Source organism: Seriola dumerili, unplaced genomic scaffold (assembly GCF_002260705.1).
Source record: "Seriola dumerili isolate Sdu_G_001 unplaced genomic scaffold, Sdu_1.0 BDQW01000191.1, whole genome shotgun sequence".
Lineage (NCBI taxonomy): Eukaryota > Metazoa > Chordata > Actinopteri > Carangiformes > Carangidae > Seriola > Seriola dumerili.
In genome coordinates, this window is record NW_019174446.1 from 5,505,412 (window position 1) to 5,526,756 (window position 21,345).

Below are 21,345 nucleotides of genomic sequence, written 5' to 3' on the forward strand. Positions count from 1 at the left end.
TTTGCAAAATACACAATATCATTCATATTTAAAAAAAAAAAAAAAAAAAAGAAAAGAAAAAGAAAAAGAAAAAAAAAAGAAAAGTCATTGTTTCTGTAAAAATAAAACAGTCACAGCAGCAATGATACGCCATCTCTCTTCTGGTCACATGTTCGCTGGTCACCTGATCTGGTGGAGATTATATCTACCAATCCGTGATCAGTTTGAGATTCTTCACTTTGTAAACGTTGAAAAAAATACTGCATTCATGTCATATGGGAATAACAATTGATTGTCCAAGAACAAAACTTGGAAGTATCCACACATTCAAATATATATTCAAATAGATTTGTTGCCTTTTCATACCATGATTAGATATTTCAAAGGATCTTGCACCTTTTCACATTCAGGATACATGTGCCAGAGTGATGCATTTTGATTCATTTTAAACAGCAAATCAAACACTGTAATATCAACCACAAACACAACCTATAACACCAAATAACCTGGACATTAACGAGTTGCAATTATGTACTGACTTACATGATGCAAAATGTTTTTTGTGGATAGATGCATCATAAATACATTTACAATGTGTGCAGACTATGAGGAACTTTGTATCTTTCCCATATGACGTGAGTGCGACAAAAGAAAGAGAGCAGCTCTTCATTTTAAAGCCCTTCTGCAGATTTTCACTCTTTGTATATTGATACTGTAGCTCTTCCGATGAGAGACTTTGAAACACTGGAAAGGTATCACCAATGCATTTACCCCAGAAATAACAGCTCAACATTAAGTCGAACTTCTTGTCTTTTTATGTGTTTGTTTTTAATGGTAAAGTGGCCCACCTCACCTATTGATGAGATTCGCACAGACCATCCAGATACATGCAGATTACAATTCCATTAATTAGATAATGATGCCTACTGCCTGCCTCAACTCCTTTTACAGTTAAGAATGATATCTTTAGTGTTGTGCCGAAATATACTTGCAGTCTTTTGTCTTCCATAAGGCAGGGGCAAAATATAGATTGGGTACAAACCTTTCTTGGAGACACAGTGATGCTCTGGAGGAAAAATATTCTTATAGGTCAAGTTGAACCCCAATGGGTGGAGCCAGAAATCCACTGTTTCTTTGGCTAGATGGAAATGTTAGAATAAAGCCCAGTGAAAATGACATGGGTAAGAGGTAGCTAATATTACAAAGCCTATAGCGCCTTTGCAGCCAACTGCAATCTGTGTAATCTTGCCATTCCAAGTTATCTAGGTTAGCTAGTTAGGCTATGCTAGCTGATCTTCAGCTAAACATTTCAGGGTGAAAGTAATTTAGGTAAGCTAATTAGTATGCATGCTGATGCTCCAAGATCATGAACGCTATGGTCATGAATGAACAAAAAAACCTGCCGCTGCTATTTATATTTGTGGCATTCAAGTCTGAATAAACTCTGGTTCTTTACCCATTTTGGTTGAACTCAAATCATTTTGCCTCCAGAGCTGCTCTGTATCTGAAAAACATTTCCATAACAACAATATCGTACGAGTGAAAACAACCCAAAAGGAGAGTTCAGTGGTAAACAATGACTGTAAGTCATACGTCCAGCACCATATCATAGTGTGTTTCCTTCTTCCTCTTCCCACACTTGTTTATGAGCACTGCATACAACGTCAACAGTATGACCCAGTAACTGGCATAGACGACTGCCCCTATGATCAGAACAATCTTTTCTGATTCAGGAAAAGGTTTTTTAGTCTGTAGGATTACTGTGTAGATAATCCCGATGAAGAGGATGGTGAACCAAACTGATATAGGAATCAGACCAATGAAATTCACCACTATTGTTTTCCTCCCAGAGGTCCCCCATCCGGATTTGTTGATTGTTGCTATTGCGAACATTTTGGCCGGCAACAGGCTTGACATGTACAGTACAGAATAGAACGACATGAACACCATGACGATATTACCTCTGAGGCAGCTGGCGAATGACGATTTGATCAGCGCCACTGCCTGCACGATGAGTAGAAATAGCAGAATATTCCATAACCTTCCTTGGTAGAAGAGTTGGATCGCCGTGGCGATGAGGAAAAATGGGAAGAAGCCCGTGATCACAGCCTCATAAGTCATCCATAGATGGTGCTTGTGGAACCACATTGAGTTATACAACCATTCTCTGAAATACGACTTACTCCATCGAGTCTGTTGATTGAGCCACCGCAAGTACGTAATTGGTGTCTCAGTGAGGCACTTTGATCGTGCTGTGTATTTGGTAGCATACCCGAGGCTGAGAACTCTGTTCGTGAGATGACGGTCATCCCCGAAACTGCAGTGGGATCCCATGAAGGTCTGATTGTACCAGTCCTCGACGAACTCGTGCAGGAGGGAGTTTCGGTACATTCCTAAAGGACCGCTGATGCACTGCACGCAGCCAAAGTAGGACTGGCAAGCCCGCTCAATGTTGAAGGCCATCCAGTACCGTACACTGCTCAAGAAGGAGATCCATGACTCGTATTTGTTTAGGATCTACGGAGGAATCAATAGGCACAAAAAAAAAAATGTAGGAGGTTTAACATACTGATGTGAAAATGTGAAATGTGTCATTTGCAAGGATTAAGAAAGCATTCTTAATTTTGTAACTAACCTGTACGTCTCCTCCGACACCTCCCACCATCGGGTCTTCTTCCAGAACCTTCACCATCTCCACTGATGATGCCGGGTCCAGCATGGTGTCAGAGTCACACACCTGAATAAAACCCACAAAATAAACAGTGAGTCACCTGTATTTTAGGTCATCTGTCATGTAAAAAGGCACACAGCTTAAGGATAGTAAACAATACACTAACTTATTTGTCAAAGTGTTCCACTGTCCACCTGTCTGTCTTTGTGGAACAAGTGGAAGATAATGCATCCAATTTAAAGTTTACCTGAGTGAAATTAATGTGGTCAGTGATTAATCCCCTGCAACAAAGATCCGAGTAACAGCTTTAAACTTAATCACCTCCCCACTATCTTTCAGACGCTTTTTTTCAGCTTTCTCCACTTTCTTCTATAAATGGTAATTTCCCTCCTTAACAAAGAGAGTTTGACAAAAACAATTGTGGAGCCCAATCCATATTAACAACACACATCTGTTACAAGCAGAGCCTTGTGATAATGAAAAAGGCACATTACACTGTCCCTCCTTTCCCTACATGTGGAAATGTACTGGCATGATTATAGGAGTGTAGCTGTTAAACACAAGGTTTCTGGCAGGCTGTAGGCAGCTGCAGGTGTTACACAGCATCATATCAAAGATGTTTTATCCTCAAAAGTCCCCCATGTTGTAATGCAGAGCAATTAAAATCATTCTTGAGTTGTTACAGTAATGAGGTTTCTGTTCAGATGTCTTTTTATAACACCGCCAGCTGAATATTGCAGAACAAGTGTGACATGGTGACACTATGCTTTGGCTAGTTTAAGCTTTCAGTTTACTTTTACACTTGACCCAGGTTTGTGTATGTATATGTATATGTTAAAGCTTTTTCTTTAAGTAATAAGATAACTTTAAACTTGATATACACACAAAGTCTATAGCCAAGAGGGTTTTAAAAGTAGAACGCTTTCTATTTTTAGGATTTAACATGTAACAGTAATCCTTAATCTAAAATTAATGAATTTACTGTAGCTCTTCTTTTTATCAGTTTGTGTTCAGTCCAACAGTGAAGGCCACAGGGAATGGTCTGATGTACTTTATAACAGAAACGCTGAGTTGTAAACCTACTGGAAATGTATGACACACTACAATGACATAGATTAACCTTATTAATTACGAAGGTATTAAAGAGAGAAACACACTTTCAGTTTCCAGCTAATTCCTATGTTGTTTTTTTTAAACCAAATGAGGTTTATCACATTATTACAAGGACCTGTTAATTTATTGGACTGATCTCAGCCAAATGGTCCTGCAGTAAACCTTTTGTAATGAAAACAGTCTCTCATTCTTGGTGCTCGTTGACAGAAAGAAAAACATTGCCATAGGAAAATGCAGTTAATGTCACTATTTAGCACTAATTTCGGGAAAAGGAGTGGAGTCAGACGACTCCAGGTGACCACTCCACCCTTTTCAAACTGCTTGTACATTGTACACTAACACAGTTTAAAGCTAGACTACATATTGTTCTGTTGAGCAGGGATTGCTGTAGCCACAAGCGATAATGCTAAATGCTAAAATGTTGTGTAACAGTAACACAGGCAGAAAAGAGTCATAAAGTCAGAACTGAGTCAGAACTGACTCAGTAATTTCAATTACTGTACACACTAATATCAAAGCCATGGCAGCTTAACCCCTGAATGCAGTGAGTTTTACTGCTACTTTTTATTTGCACCAGGTACAATGTTTTGTTTCATCTTTCAAAAGCTGTGTAGTTTTACTTTAATGAAGAATAACTATGTTCTCAATTCATGACCGAACTACGCATCACCACAACAGCCCATATTTACTTTAACATTTTTCTCCTGCACGATAAAAACACATTTCCTGATACTTCCTCAGTTTGTGTTACCGAGCCTGGCAATGCCATTAATATTTGCAGCACCTGTTTTATATTTTAGTCCACACTTCCACACAATGTTAGCATTATAAGACTGTATTCACCAGCAAAACACTCTTGGGAACTGGCCTTTCCAAAGGATACAATTTAAGTGTCATTAACAAACACTGACATTATTGTTGTTTTACTGATTTTCACAGATGGCATCACAGATCTAAAGAAAGTTAAATCTGTCGTGAATACACGCCAAATATAACCTTTCTCTGACACAGATTTGGGCACTGACTCCTGAATACCACTCGTGTAGATGATGTAACACTCAGCTCTGTGAAACAGATCTGTTATTACACTTGGAGATCAGCTACTGCTGCCCTTCTTCATGCTACGTGATGCACACAGCCACCGTCCGTCTAAAAGCAACACAAAAGACTCTTTGTGGACCCCATACTTGGCTTGGGAGAGCCCCCCTTCCCCTCTCCAGCCATCTCCAAAAGATCTCCATCTCCCCGTCTCTACCCTTTACCTACATCTTTACATTAACACTCAATCTGTCTTACATTCTCACCCTCCCACCATCTTCCATTTGATGCCAGCTGTCCTTGTCTTACCTGTTTGTGTGCATCTACACAGACACACACCACTGAATATTTTATCTGTTATATAATGTTGTCTAATTTACAGCATTGACATTCCTTGGTCCTCCCTTCCTTAACTTTGGTCTTTTCTCCATCCATCTATGCCGCCTTTCACCACTCCTCCATTTTCCTAATTTAAACCTGCATCCATTCATATCCATTTCTAATTTATTCTGCCTCACCTGCACATAGTCCACGCTCCTCCCCAGTGCTTTGAAGGCTGTGTACATGACCTCTCTCTTCCCTCCCCACTTCTGCATGATGCACACACACTTGCTGCTCAGCACCAGCCTGGAGACTTGCTGAAGACTCTCGGCGTAGCTCTCGTCCGTCTCCTCAGGCCCTCTGTTGTGATAGTTGCTCCGCCATACGTAGGTCGCCGATTTGTCCCATCCCATCACCTCTTTAAAAATCTCCATCATGTACAAGTCATCGTCTGAGTTCCCATCGATCACCATGATCACTTTGATCCCCGGATACGTCAGCCTCTTCACTGACACCAGGCACTTCCTCAGGTAGTTTGGGTCCTCTTGGTACGCTGCGATGCACAGCGCCAAGGACTTATTCAGTTTGATCGGCGTCTCTAACGACCGCCGCATGTTTCTGTGTTCTAGGAGCGCAAAGAGGCTCTGGATGATGAGGTGGACAACCAAGATGGCTCCGTACAGGCCAAAGGATAGGTGGTTGCGGGCTGTCGTGAAGAACTGGTAGCCCATGATGTAGGCTGTGGAGATGCCTACCAGTAGGGACACGCCGAACATGGTGGTCCCGAATATCCGCAGGTAGGTGAGGACTCTTTGATACCTCATCTATGGACAAAAGAAAAGGGTTAAATTCAGTGATTGTGGTGCAAAAGTGCTGTTTATTCACTGTAAGCCTGATGCCAGATGAAGCCATGCAGCGCAATGAGTAGATGGAGAATCCTAAGCCTCATATTATGCTCCATTGTCAGAAGAAACCTGCAGTTATCTCTGATCTCTGTGCAGGGAAAATGAAAAATAATTTAATAGCATCATACCCAAAATACATCAACTTCATTAACAGCAATAAAAAGACATAAAGGTTTCATGAGATATAATATAACATATAATACGGAACATGCTTTCGACTATACACTCCTGTGGCACACACAACCTTGTTTTATTACAACAAACTCAGGTAGAGAAAGCTGTAAAGTTTCTCCTCCTTTTATTACTCCCTCCCTCCTTCCTCTCCTTCCCTCTACCCCTCCCCAAAATCCCTGTCTAAATGTCAGACAGTTGTGAGTAGCACAATTGTTCCAACTCTGCTTTAGCCTGGGTGGGCGCACATTACAAGATTTCTTGACCTAATTACCAACAAGCTGGCTGCCCCTTGCCAAACATTCAAACTACCAGCTCTCAAAATTTTTGGGTGAAACAATTTTAACATTTCTTTTGTAGTAGTTGTAAAGGCAAAGTTTAGAACATTTTCAGGCAAGTACTCTGTATAAGGAACACCCATTTAGACCATAAAGGAGTATTCTGTTTTCAGTGGGGACAGATGAAGAACATCCGCCGCTCTTGTGTCTAAACTCTGAGCGACAATCTTTTATGAACGTGGACCCCGCTGCACAAAATCTTCCTGTCTGAAATGTTTGTTTCCAGCCCTCATTAGGTTGCTACCGCCATCTGTTTGGCAGACCAGCGGAGACCCACTCAGCGTGGCTCAGCTCGGCTCAACAGAGAGCGGACCACCCTGTGATGTCATCTGTTTATATCTCCGTGGGAAGAAGAAGACAAGAGCTTTTTGGATTCTCTAATGCTGCACGTGTGCTGCCTTCCCTCTGTGACTCCCAAAGAAAGTACGACATGAAGATTTTTATGATTAAATAGATACAAAGATAGAGATGTGCAGTGAAGAGAAGTAGGGCATGATATTTTATTGATTTACGCACTATGAAGAACATGTTTTTTTCTGCATAACAGAGGAAAGATAGGAGGGAGATTGACATGAAGAAGGTCAGATTTTAAACTCTTTTGGTGAAACTACACTGATGCCATTTGGTGCCCATTCAGTGAGCCTTACATACAAGTAATTCTATTACATCATATATAATTACATGTAAATTTAACATGCAAGTTAAGCAAGACATTTAGATCAGGGCTTACAAAAAGAAGAGTACACAAAGCCCAGCGGTGTTTGTGATTTGGCAAGAGTTCTTCACACCACACCTACACATATACACACAAGACAGCTGGATGGAGGGAAAGAGGAATACACAGAGAGAAAGAGCGAAATAAGTGTAAAGACAGTAGAGGGGAGAGGCAGAGCTGCAGAGGAAGAAAAAAAGTAAAGAAAGTGGGTGAAAGAAGAAAAGAAGACAGACAGATATTGAGACAGAGTGTAGTGGAAAAACAAAACAAGAGACAGTCACAGAAAAGAAGCAGAGAGGGGCTAAGAGAGAGGAATACACACACACACCCACCCACCCCTTGGCTCAGACATAAGGCCTTGTTCATTTGATCATTGGATGAGAAGGCCACAACCAGTGTAGCAGGCCTCCTCTGGCACGTGGATAGGCTCTTAACGTCAGCCGCTCATTTACAAGACCCCTGACACACACACTACACACACACACACACACACACACACACACACACACAAATACACATATAAAAACCTATTATATAGTGCACAGGGAGAGAGAGAGAGAGAGAGAGAGAAGTGTGTGTGGGTGTAAAAATACACATTTTTAATTATGTTAAGCATAGACTTCCTTCGGTTTGTGCATGTATCTGTGTGTGTGTGTGTGTGTGTGTGTGTGTGTGTGTGTGTGTGTGTGTGTGTGTGTGTGAAATGTTTTACAACTATATAAGGTGGTGTAGAACAAACTCTTTCACCCTGTCTTTCTACATCAACTCTGAATGCACTCAGCCACTGCTGTGGAGCAGAAATGTTTTTGCATAAATTAGCTTTCAAAATATACTGTATGTACTTCATGGTTTGTGAATGTCGTGTAGTTTATTTTGTCATAATCTTAAACAGGAGAAAAAACTACCGCCATAGGTCCAAGTCAGACTCACCCATTGACATGTACTGGGAATTCAGTTCACTTTTTGGAGCTTGGGAGGGAACTGGAAACCACTACAGACACATGTAGAACATGCAACCTCCACACATTGTTTGTTGCTTTTGTGACTGCTTGTTTATGACATGAAATGCTAGCTCTGGCAAAAAGTTTGTGGTTAAAGTACAACATCAAACTGATCAATCCAGGTCATGTTCCACTGGCAGAAATCCTCAGCAGAAAAACAGATGTTGACTCTTTTTAGGATGCTCTACTCTTCATAGCTTCTCAAACACCATTTTGGGCGTGGGATCCATCTGACGCAGAGGTCAGACTAACAATTAGCTCAGACAGATTAACTGCACACACAAAAAAAAATCAGTTATGATGGTCATCCGAACTTGGCCCTGGCCCCTGAGAGATAAAGCCTCTAATCAGTCTGAGATGTCATCGACACATGCGGATGATGTCACTGCGGGGGAGGGTATATGTGTATCTACGCATGTTGGTATATGACATGTATGTGTTTGAGCTGAAGGTGTCATCGACACATGTGGATGATATCACCCCAGCTTTTTGTTTGTTTTTGTGTCTTGGCACATGTGAGTGATAGAAACCCATCAATATCTCCTGTTCTTTATTATGTATGTATGTGTGTGTGTGTGTGTGTGTGTGTGTGTGTGTGTGTGTGTGTGTGTGTGTGTGTGTGTGTGTGTGTGTGGGTGTGTGTGTCCAACCCTATGGTGACCTTGGGTTGGATGCTTTAGTGGTCTCTCTATGACGTTATTAACAGTCTTGAGAGTAAAACTCCCTCTGGCTCTTGCAGAGATAATATTACGATGGATGTGTGAGGGGTGGTAGCAGCCTTGATGCTACAACAGTGCTGACTGGGGTAGAGGGAAATGATTCGAATACCTGGACTGCCTGGAAAATTTCCCAAGCACCACTGAGCAACCGTCACAGAAACTAAAAAATTAGGGTTGTCTTTCCAGTGCTGCCAGATGAATGTGGAGCACAACCTCACTGAAGTCAAGAAATATACATAATCTGTGTTTGAGTTATGTGCTTATAACCCTATTAGGTATAAATAGACCTTTTATAATGAACCACAGTCTATGTACTGAACAAATAATGTCCACTGTGCTGTTATGCACTGTTTATAGTTTAACTCAATTATGTGGCTTGTATGTGTACATGTGAATGTCATTAAATCTTGCTGTTGCTGCTGAACACCGGCCAAGTGTGCCCATGGGTGCGTGCTTGTGCAAATGTGAAAGCTAAGCAAAAAATACAGTGTGTGTGTGTGTGTGTGTGTGTGTGTGTGTGTGTTTGTTTGTTTGTACACATCAGAGAGGGAGAGATGATTTGACCAAACTCACAGGAGAGCAGTGGAACCCTTATCAGCAGGGTCTTAGATCTGAAGCAGAGCCAAAGAAGACAGTTTTCAGAGATAACATAAAGCTTACATCTTTTATGTTACTGGGACTTAGCAGTCACTGGCGGGAAGTGTAACAGCCACAAATCAGAGGCTCTGGCCAGATGAGGGCCATTCACAAATCAAACTTTAATATTGCTCTGAAGAGCGAGTCACCTCACATCAGTGGCCGGGATTCTTCTGGCAGGAATACAGCATATGACCGAGGAGGGGCTATAATTTAACGAACTGAGGTCATATTTACGACAATGTCATTGTCTCTGTCAATCTACAATGGACACAAGCATATGAAGACATATTAATGATATTTATAGCTTCCTAAAAGCCTGTTATTGTTGATCCACTGAAGAAATACTGGACAAAGTTTATCTTATCACAAAAACCAGATGTGCTGAGGTCAGACACACCTTTGAAAATCGCAAACATATGATGTCCTGCCAAAAGAAAAAGTACACCTGCAAAAGTGGAGAGAGATATGGTCTGGAATCTGAACAAGCAACGCATGCAGTGTGTGTACGTGTGTGTATGTGTGTGTGTGTGTGTGTGTGTGTATGAGCTGGGCAGGGCTGGAAAAGGCCAACATTTAGAAAAGCCTTAAAATGTGGAGATAGCCCTCATGACAGTTGTAGCTGGAAGCAGGAAAGGCTCACATGTTCCTAAGCAGATGATGAGGCAGAGGAGAGGGAGCGGCTGGGAAAGACTCGAGAGTTGGCTGCTATCTTGGGCGAGACACACAGTATTGGACACGATCTAGGCCAGCTCGCTATTTTCTGCTTCCTTTGCTTTGTGGCATGAAGTCAACTTAATTCAAGATAGAAATTTGTTTGGTTTATGAGAAGTAGTCAAATCTTGCTCAGATAAGACTCAAATGTATAATGGATGCTGTGCCGTTCTACACAGTTTGCTCTAGTATGAATGAAACTTTACCCCGAAGGAGCTGAAAGGTCATGAGGGTCTTCAAAGGCACCGCTAGGAAGTGACTGACTCTCGCCACTCCTCCTCTTTCTCCTCCCCGTCCTCCTCCCTCTCGTAAACCCCCCATGCGGTCACAGTGTACTGTTGTTGTGGGAGCGTTGTCATTATGAGAACCAGAACTCACTGCACTGCACGCTGCACTGCTCCTGACATGATTGGTATCAGGTGGAAAGGGCCACAAGTGGCAAAGGTATAACACTAAAGCGGAGTTGACTTTTACAACCCCACCCCCCCCCAACCCCCACCCGCTTTACTTTTTCTCCGCCCACAGCTGCCTCTTTGTTTCCCCTTCTCTATGCTATTAGAATCAGGTGTGATAAAGGTTACAACATCTCAGCAGAGTGTTTTACATCGATTTCTTCACTGTGTGCATCATCTCATTCTTTTACCATAGCAGTTGCAGTTGCATCATTTTAGTTTCATTCCATTTAAAAGTGAAGGTGGATGAGGAGTTTAATGAAAACACTCAAGGGAATCCATTCTCAATTTTGAGGGCAAGCTCTGCTGTTTGGTGTTTTGGCATGTCTTCTCCCTTTCACTCATCCCTGTTTTTTTTTTTTTTTTTCTGAATGAGTAAACGGAAGCGAAGCAGAAAGAGAGACTTGGAAAAGTGGTGGAGGATGACGCTGTTCAGAGAGAGGGGGGTGAATGTAGTTTGGAAGGAAACAAGTCAGTGAGTTAGGGATGGGCAGGTACCAAAGAGGCACGGTGGTGGACTTGGCTCAGGTCACTGCCAGCTGAGGCACTGGAGTTACGCCACTGTGGCAGACTCCAACACTTCCAGCCAAAATACAGCTGCAGCTCAGTTGAGAGTGCATCCCACTGCAGCCGTTCTTCTGCTCTAGTATTTGTCTGCTTTTCTTCCCTGTGCATTTACACAGTAACAGCAAAATGTGATATTTTAGCATTTTATAGTCTGGTTTCCCCTGCTTCTAAAATCCCTGTGTCTTAAATTGACTCTGTCACCTATTGACCCAACACTTTCCCTTTCTGGCAACAGACTTTTATCAGCAGTGCTCTAAAATTACTCGCTTCCTCCAGTTCTATTCATAGCGATCTGTATTATCAGAGGTAATTATGGCTAACAGATAACAGAGAGAGACTCACAATCAGTCTGAATGAATAAATGATATGGAGGTATTATGGAAGAAAGAAAGGAAATGACTGTGATTTAGACTTTACATTTGTAGAGTCATAAGTAATGTTATGTAAGAAATATCATGAGTATCAATAAGAAAATGGAAAAGTCAGGGAGCCAACGAAGTCTGCTTTGCAGCCACTCAAACACTGCTTACTTCATGCAGCTCCTGGGCTCCTTTACAGTATACTGTAACTCCTGGACCTATGCATTAGCTCTGGCATCACTCTTCCCTGCGAGACTCTGACTCAGTATGAGGTAGTGGGAATCCAAATTTTCACTTTTACTGGCTGGCTGCAGAGTTGCTTCACTGCTACTTTACCAAGAGAACCTGGAAAAAAATCTGTGGCATTAATGCAGAGTAGATGAGGGAGATGGTGGTGTTGTGTGTTCGGGAGGGGCTGCACATATACTACACTCTCTTCAAACTTCAGTAGTTATACGCTGCCAGCCCCGAGGCCCTATACACTGACGGACCCCTGCTGTGAGCAGTAATGGCACGTGAGACTTGTTGTGAGCCCTAATGGAGACCAGTCGTGGAATGCCTTCCTCTGTTAAGTCTCAAACTGCTCTGTGCGCTGTGTGGAGGAACATCCTGTCGCACTGTTGAGTCTGCAGTAAATGAGTCCTGTGTCATGAATGAGGAGCGCAATAAAAGTTACTTTTCAACTGTTTCACTGTCACCAACTATACAAAGCTACAGTCACCTCGCTGCATGCGAGAGTTAACTTTCTGTGTTAGTGCTTCATATTCCTCCAACACCAGAGATGGATTGCCTTTCTTACTGCACTATAAAACACACATATAGGAACTCCCTCGAGGGTTGCGATTAAGGACAGTATGTTGGTATTAGAAGACAGAAGGTCCACATGTTTTGACTGTGCAAAGAACATGCAGTCTGCATCTGTCATTTGAAATGTACATATTCATTACAAACCAAATAAAAAGTGGGAATAGTGATCTGGCAGCTACTGTAAAAGTTCCCCCAGAGATGCAGTAATACTCCATTGATAGTGGAGTACATGCCTCATCACTCCATTCAGCTGGACATGACTAGGACTCACACTTGTTCCACTGAGTATTAAAATGCATCTTGAAAAGATTACCAGTAGATTCCATGTGTACGATAGAAACTGTACTGTACATCATAGATAAATGTCAGGAATGTGGGTGTGTGGGTTAAAACGAGCCAGCAGAGAGTATCTGCACCTGAGAGGTCATAGTATAGGCAGATGGAGGAAGAGAGCAGCTACAGTGTGTCACAGGAGTGTGACAGATGTTCATCTGCACTTGTGTTCAAGTGTATAATGTGTGCAGTGGGTGTGTGTGGGGAAGTTATGATGCCAGCAGCGAGTAAGTTGCTTTCATTATGTTGTAGGGGCAGTGTAGGTGACATCTGTCAAAAGCTTTCAGTTATGTTGACCTGCCTTTACACTTCTGATCTCTGGAACAAAATCAGTCTATATCCAGGACAGACTGAAAGAACAGCTGAACATTTTAACAAGTTACACGTCAGCCACCACAACCACAACCCAGCCACTCAATACATCAAGTATCTGTCTGAAACGTGAAGGCTACTCAGCATTCACATGTGCGCGGATAGCGGTCCTTTACATTAGTCATCAAATTACGCGCTCCTACCACGAGGCACGCTGAGCGTGTCCACTTCCAGCCTTCCCATTGGCTGACACATCTCAAAGAATGACGTATGCCCTGGGACGTCATCAGTTTAGTTTATTCTCGGGCTAGAATAACTGTTTCAGCCAAGAGTATGTGGAGTTTTGTGTGATTAGAAGAATCATGTGAACAAATGTTTCGCACGTTTCCACAGCTGGCACAGCTGCGCAAGGAGTTCGTGCCGGTTAGGGCAAGTTAAACTTTTGAGACGCACATTTTCTCAGTTTTAATGAAATAACATTTTAAAAAAAATATCTACGGTTTTTGTAGAGGAAAAAAGACGCAATTCCCTTTCAACTTAAAACCTTTCAGAGATGCTATCCGCGCTTTACGCACGACTTGTTAAGACGCATGGCGAGAAGGAAAGAAAGGGTGAAAAATACTGTAGTGACAGCTGCCGTGCCCCCAGCTCAAAGCATCACTCCCTTTATTGAGCTTAAATACTGGATATTAGGTATAAAAACAGACCTCAATGCGTTAAATTAGCTCCCAAACCACTTCTGCGTAAGGATGTCTGGCTCCCTAATGAAGCATTTATCACTGTCAACAAGCTGCAGGGTCACTAGACCAAATGATCACTGGCCGCCTACCTTGAAGCAGCTGTCGTCCTCTCGTTTGTCCTTGATAAAGGATGCGGTCAACTCCGGCGGCTCTGGTACCGCTCCACGGGGAGAAAAAGTCTCGACAAGGTTTCAAGGGACACTTGTGGAGCAAAGAGTTTCATGAATCCTCTTAAAATGATCCTCATTAATTAAAAAAAAGAATCTTGCACGTTCCTCTCAACTGGTCGCTGAAATATAATCACGAGTGCTTGTCTTCTCTAGTTTTGAACAGTCTGTCTGCAGTCATTAACTATGCACCACATGCATCTGAGGTGTTCAAACACAAACATTATGTCAGTCAACTTTGGCATCATTCATATAAAAAAGTATAAATAAAAAGTAGACTATGTAAAAATGATAAATATTATTCTCCATCAACTTCTGACGGTTTCATTCATATTTAAAAGTTTCAAAAAAGTTACAAAAAAAGCCATCACCTTTGGCAGCGTCAGCCATATTCGGAAGAAAAAAAAGGTTTCCAGCAATGACTCTAATAATCAAATATGAGTCAGATCATTTGTAATTTTTGCTCTGTGGAGGGGCATGTAGGTAAATTGTTTCTATAGTTTCCCCAAGCATCCAGGTCACACAGCGCGCAGGGAAGTGGCCAAAAGTCTCTCTGTCGCTGTTTCAGCTGTCTAATTCCTTCCAGACGACTGTGTGTGTGGAGCCTCTTTTATGGCTGCTGCGGCTCCCAAACCCCTTTTACCGGGCTACAACAGATTGGCGTGTTGTTTTAATAAGGGAAGGTATTGGGGGTATGAGGAGGAGCAACAGAGAATCAGAGAGAGAGAGAGAGAGAGAGAGAGAGAGGGGGGGGGGGGACACCAAAGTCATTCAAACTCCTGAGGTAGCTACAAAGAGAAAGACAGAGAGAGAGAGAGAGAGAGAGAGAGAGAGAGGGGGGGGGGGGACACCAAAGTCATTCAAACTCCTGAGGTAGCTACAAAGAGAAAGACAGAGAGAGAGAGAGAGAGAGAGAGAGAGAGAGAGAGAGAGAGAGAGAGAGAGAGACTTAAAAGATTGGCTGTCTATGCCCACATTCAAACCTGAATGCAGAGCAGGATTATGGCATGTTCCCGAGAGGCTGTTAAACCTACAAGTTTTGTCTTTAATTACCCCCATTGATAGTGTGAAAACTGGCACAACTCAAACGCAACAGTGCTGAGCTTTAAACTGAGCCTGTGTTTATTGCCCGACTTTGAGAGCGATGCATATGATCAGAGAAAATCATCCAAGGAGAGGTTAGACACTGTCGGTGCAGCTGCAAGCAGAGTCAGTCAGAGTCAGAGTCAGAGTCCAGAAAGTCGTCTGTATAAGAAACGCTCATATGCACTTGTAAGCTGTGCAGATGTTATGGAATTTCAGTCATTTCATTGATTCACCAGAGTGCAGTTCCACACTTTGACCAGCAGGTAGTGCTATGTAATGCAGAACAGGGAGTCAGGGGTCTGAAATGTACAGTAGCTTCTTTGAAAGGAGATTTAAGGGGAATATCCAACCAGAATCTGGAGTCATGTTACTCTTCCGACCATATGGGTCAGTCAGTGATTGCCATCACTAACAGGAACCGCTGTACCTGGAAAAGTGGAAAGTTAGGGAAACAAAAGGGTTTTATATCGTCACAGTAAAAAATCATGTTTTAGAATTTTTCAAATAAACATGTTCCTTTATGGGCTGAAAAAACTTGCCATTGAAGTATTTGAAAATGCATGGTCACAAAGCTGAAAACAGGGATGATGTTCTTGATATAGATAAGTATCTGTAGATCCCACTCATTTCTGGATCATCTTTCAATGCTGTTAGCTCTGTTAATGTACACAATTATGAAGTATTAATGTCGTAGTTAAGCTTTATTTATTCATGAATTCTCATTGATCAAGACTCTTTTACAAGCAAGGCATGAAAACAAATTACACACTGTATATACAACATCACAATAAGACACACTAATAATAGTTGTCACACACTGAGACACAAATTAAGGCATTCACAAGCATTATTAAAAATATCAGTAAGTAGACCTTTTAGACAATAATTGTTATTATTATCATGATATCAAACCCCATTTTTGATACTATCAATTTAATTTTTTTTCAGCAATGGTCATTCAATATGTTTACAATATTCCTCACTGTCTATATAGTAGTTTCAGGTGTTTGCAGACCTTGCGTCAGTCTTTCCAGTCACTTTGCAATGTGTTATCTGATTGATATATGACTGACTGTTTATTGATCACTCTCCTAATCCCATATCACAGTTGTACAAAGTTACTCTTAATATAAAACAGAACATTTAGCTCCTTTGCTAGGTTATATTGTAAGCATCATAGAAGCCTTTGACAACACCTCTCCACATTAAGATATGTTTTGGAGCATATTTTAACAAAAAAATATTATAGTTAGTTATATACTGTAACTTTTATGATTACACTTTTAAAGTCTCCCAGAGTAATGACTGTCTCCAACATCTGTTTTGCTGTTCATTCCAGGTGTAATGTGCATAACAGGAGAAAAAAGAGCACTCCCCAGTTCAGAGTTGGTACAGAGGAACTTAACTATCCTGTGATGATGTCATGGTTGTTGGCTTTGAACTCAGATAAGGATATCAGGTATTTCAGCAGAATTGAAGAAATGACGTGACGTTAGATGTGTGATGCACTTTTCGTTACAGTGGAACAGTATTAAATTATGCAACACGGATAAGTTTGAACAGATCAGAGTGAGTCATTTTTTAACTATTAAGGATGAGGATGGAGGTTGTGGTATTTTGTACAGATTGTTAAGCACTTTGAGTATTGAATATACAATATTGTCATGAAACCAAAGGTTTGGCTCATGATGATGTCATATTTTCAAAGATCCAAAACTCACAAGAGAAGCATCCTTTTAGTGAAAAATTACCCTCTGCACATGAGTGTATATGAGCCAAGGTGATGAATAGAAATGGGGCCTGTGGTAGGAAACCCCCAGTAGACCTGCATTGCTTATGCTTGGTGCAGTAAAAACATACAGTTTCCAAGCTCCAGTGGGTCTATCCCCAACTGTGCCAGCCAGTGAGCGACATTATTGTCACAGAGGCCATATATTGTTTGAGGTCCAAGGAGTCCTGTACTCTTTGCTTTTTTTCTTTTGTACAAGCTCATATACACAGTTATTTATTTAAACAAGGAAATACACAATTACTTGCAGACCTAAAGGCTTCCTGGAAGTGGGTGTAGAGTTAACACAGTATAGAACAGAGATGCCACATCATGGGAAATTGTCAAAATGAAGGCCTCTCTACACCATTATGAGGTATTCAGAAGATTGATTTATGATAAAGCCAGTGGCAATCCTATCTGAGCAGTGTGGAGAACACATTTATATACAGTAACTATAGAAACAGACATTTTAAATTACATTTTTAACTTACGGGATTTTAGAAAGACAGTGGAATGCCAACTCTCGTCCATTATGAAATTTCTCTGGCCTCCTGTCATTTTATATATTATAGGAAAGATATGATACACTGTTTTTTTTTTCTTTCAAATAATTTATTTATGTATTTTCAGTCTAACTTATTGTAAGCGGAAGTTAGTTTACGTCTCCTTTGAGGACAATAAATTACATTTTAGCAACACATGAATGTGTCTTGCTCAAGCTATTCTTCTGCTTGTTTGAGAATCAGTAGGACTGCTTCACTGAGAGAACAGAAAGGGCTGATGGGAGCAGATGGTAACATCGGATCATGCGGACCAGTGAAGAGAGGTTGTGTCATGTTGCTGTCAATGACAATATGCAACAATATGTATCATATACTGTGGGATAAGAATTACAACCAAGTTTTGGTACTTCCACTGATGGTATGTTTATTACATTTGCACTAAAAATCAACAGACTATATTACACACCAATACCCAGAAACGCACATTCTATGTTCTATGTTCTATGTCTACCACTGTGAGACTCTACAGGCAGGAAACAGCAGCAGAGCATAGGGGAATATATTGAGTAATTATCCTGGGAGGTATAGTTAGCTGTGGGCCTATGTTCACAAAACATGTCACACTGTCAATCTAAAGTTTGTTTTTACTTTTGCCTTGTCCAGTGTAGCAGCCTGAGATTGAACACAAATCCCCCACACTGACACAACCACAACTCAACTAAAGTGTTGGTTAAACTTTGGAGGAGCAAGGTCATGGGCAAAATATAATGAGGTTTGTTCAAATCCGCAGAGGAAAATCTCCAAGGGGCCAGGACTGAGTGATGCTCATCTGTATGTTGCTTTTCCACTGATGGTGAAGTTTTCTGTCATTCTGCTGTTGAAACAGTGAATATCAAAGCCTGTGTCTACCGCACACTCTTACAAAAGCAGAGTAGAAACAGGGTTCACTGATGACATCAGTGCAAAAGGGAAAAAGACGTGGCACAGGTGCTGCTCCACAACATGTCCAGATCACAGAAAATACATTCAGATATTTACTTTCAGCTGTATTTATCCGTGTGGTCATTAGTACACTAGTTTACCTTCGAGTATAAGATGAAAGGTTGCAGGTGTGCAATGGTGTTTTAGTCAACTGTCTTCCGTTGCTGTTCTTACCTTAAGTATTGTGCACAGGTGTGTGTAATGTGTCACTCATCTTACAGGGACCTCTTTGAAGTTCAGTTCTTTAAACCCAAGACCATAAGTAACATCTCTCTTAACTTTTTTGGTGATGAAGCATTTTAATCTAACAATATACACAGACTACAACATTAACAGATAAACCCTTTTAGCAATCTATTTTCACCATTTTTAACAGATTAGCAAAACATATCTATGTAACGCTTGCCTCTATTTGAACTTTTTGAACTATCTACCCATTACTTTGCATATTCAAATGAAAATGCAAAGTATAACAGAAGAACGGGACATAATTTCAAAGGTAACATCTTCTTGTTTCTGAACATTTGCTTGTTTAGCATTAGACTAAAACCCAGCCTAAACTGCATCAGTTCATACATGGATTCTTTTTCATCTCTTCGTATTTGCATAGAAAAGTCATATTTGATAAGAATAACTAGGATATACTTTATGCAAGAAGTATGAAAGTCATCATGTCCCTTCTACATCTTGTCAAAAACACCTGTGTGAAATGTCAGGCCTCTTATGGGAGATACGGACTTTTTATTTTACTTTTTTTTAATTTGCGTCCTTGAACCTCTCTAACCGTTCTCCAAATGAAAAATTGTGCTTAAGCCCTTAAATCTGAAACAAGCTGATAAATTTTGATACCTAAATAACCTAGTTACATCATTCAAAACAATGTTTTTTGCCTCATACATTTCCTTCTGCACCCTCTCAGCTGTGTGGGACATATGCCTGTCTTTAAGACAGAATGATTAAATCAGTAACCAATAGTTACCAAAAGTTTTTTTTGCTTAAGTACACTCACTGTCTTCACCCGACCCTCCTGAAGTGAAGATCTGAATGTAACTTTGGAGGGAGAACTTAAGTTTGTAGCAAGAAAGCTGAGAAAAACAAGCACACCCGCTGTCAGGCAGTCGGAAGGAGAGAAGTGATGAAGTCGTTTGACTTCATACGACAACATTCATAACTTGGAATACTTTTATGAAAAAGACCCTTTTGAATATTTTGATCTGTGGACTCTAAAGGACTAAAGGCATGTAAACAATCAAGAAATGGACAGACAATGGACTTCACAAAGGTAGGGAGTCACTGCCGCTTTGCTAGTTTTTGCTGGTTTACAATGCTTGTAAATACAAATGATTTTAAGATGATGAAGTTTGTGTGCACATGTTTACTGAAAATGAACGTTGGAAACTCTAACCAATCTAACGAGGTATAGCATGTCAATACTGACAGAAGTTAACAAAATTTACACCTTCAAAACTTACCCCCGACCTGCTGGGTTCACTAACCATGTTTTCATTACTTTCAGCTAACTGGATACTTCACTGCTTTGTTGACTACGTTTCACACACTCTCAGTCGTAACATGTGGCTTTCAGGTTTTACAGCTGGCTCAATATGTGAATGTGTATTGTTCTTTTTAAGTTATTTTTGGCATGGATAGAAAGGGTTATGCAGGTAGAGAGAATAGGAGTGACACAGAGCAAAATAGTCCAACCAGGAGTCAAACCGGGGACTCCCTGCTCAGGACATTTCCTGTTCTTTTAGAAAAAGCTACATAAACAGAGTCATTTTTTCCCATCATGTTTACCTACCAGATTTTATTTGTTTGCTGCCACTACACAGTTTTTGTGCTTGTTTTATGAGTACAATATATTAAATATATAAGAGCTTGTGTATTTAGAAAGCATGCCTTAAAAAGCATTTAGGTGCGCTTGGTATGATTGGGTTTAAACTGGGTCAGATATTTAAAAAAAAGTCTCCAAGTCCAAGGCTGGAAAGTTTGATTGAGTGTATTTGAATCGAAGGGTGGCACAAATTAGAGCTCAGTGTACTTTAACCGCAGTCGCAAATCAGTCTTGAGGCGTGGTTTTAGGGCGTGAAGAGCAGTTTCAGTTTTACAGCTCAATCAGAGAGACACCAAAAACAGGCTGCTGACTGCATGTTGACATTGGGTCTTGTGGCTGGTGGGATTATGTCGAGACAAAGACACAAGCGCAGACACATCATGTTGGGTTCCCTTCCTCTCTCCTCCCTGACATTAAGAGTGTTACTCCAGGAGTTTAGGTCCAATTGGTACCATGTGTCTCTGCTCTTAAATATGCTTTTCAGTCTATACGATTTCCTCACGTCTCTCTCTGGAGGGCTGTATGTTAAGATTTGATTTTCCCAAATTTAGGAAAATTGGAGAATTTTCTTTGCCCTCCTCCCCAAAGACGCAGTCAGCCATCAGGAAGGAATTATATTTAGGGAGGGTAGAAGTTAAGCAGTGACTTTGTCTCATTATAAAGCTCAAAATTTCAGTTATCTTATATTTAATAGATACATCACACACAGCAGACGAGACTCTGGAGAATTGTTTAAATCCTACTGTTTTCACCAGGCTGCAGTAATGATCTTGGAGAAAAGGATTATCCTTTCACACCAACATTAAGACAGTTGGAAACTGAAATTATATAAAAATTGATCCAGAAGTTTTCCATCATCAAGATTTGGTGAAATTTAGAGCTGTAAATTTATGACACTGGTGTGACTACAGACAGTAAGAACAAGTAAACAGACCAGTAAATCAGAGATCTCTGTTGATGTATTTCTTTTTCACTGTGACTTTCTTTGAATAAAAGAAACAAAAGGTTTTAGATTTTTTTTTATACAATAGCAGTGGCTTTACTAGGTTAGATTCCTTATAAACAGCATCCACCCAAGGGAAAACTTTAATGTTATTGGACACAACAATGGT

At 40.8% G+C, this 21,345-nt stretch overlaps 1 protein-coding gene across 1 annotated transcript; it reads right to left on the reverse strand.

The window, feature by feature from the left end:
• Window positions 1-1,391: 1,391 nt before the first annotated feature.
• Window positions 1,392-5,946, reverse strand: has2 (hyaluronan synthase 2). Its single transcript, XM_022753551.1, has 3 exons — window positions 5,320-5,946; window positions 2,615-2,716; window positions 1,392-2,496 (listed from the first exon to the last, which is right to left on the reverse strand). Exons 1-3 carry the CDS (start codon window positions 5,944-5,946, stop codon window positions 1,567-1,569), a joined length of 1,659 nt encoding a protein of 552 aa, XP_022609272.1. The 3' UTR covers window positions 1,392-1,566.
• Between the last annotated feature and the right edge of the window lie 15,399 nt (window positions 5,947-21,345).

Coding starts and splice junctions, on each gene's coding strand:
- has2 (XM_022753551.1), bottom strand. CDS start 5,946: ATGAGGTATCAAAGAGTCCTCACCTACCTGCGGATATTCGGGACCACC. Junction 2,717..5,319: donor GGAGCGTGGACTATGTGCAG/GTGAGGCAGAAT, acceptor GGTTTTATTCAG/GTGTGTGACTCTGACACCAT. Junction 2,497..2,614: donor GTGTCGGAGGAGACGTACAG/GTTAGTTACAAA, acceptor ATTCCTCCGTAG/ATCCTAAACAAATACGAGTC.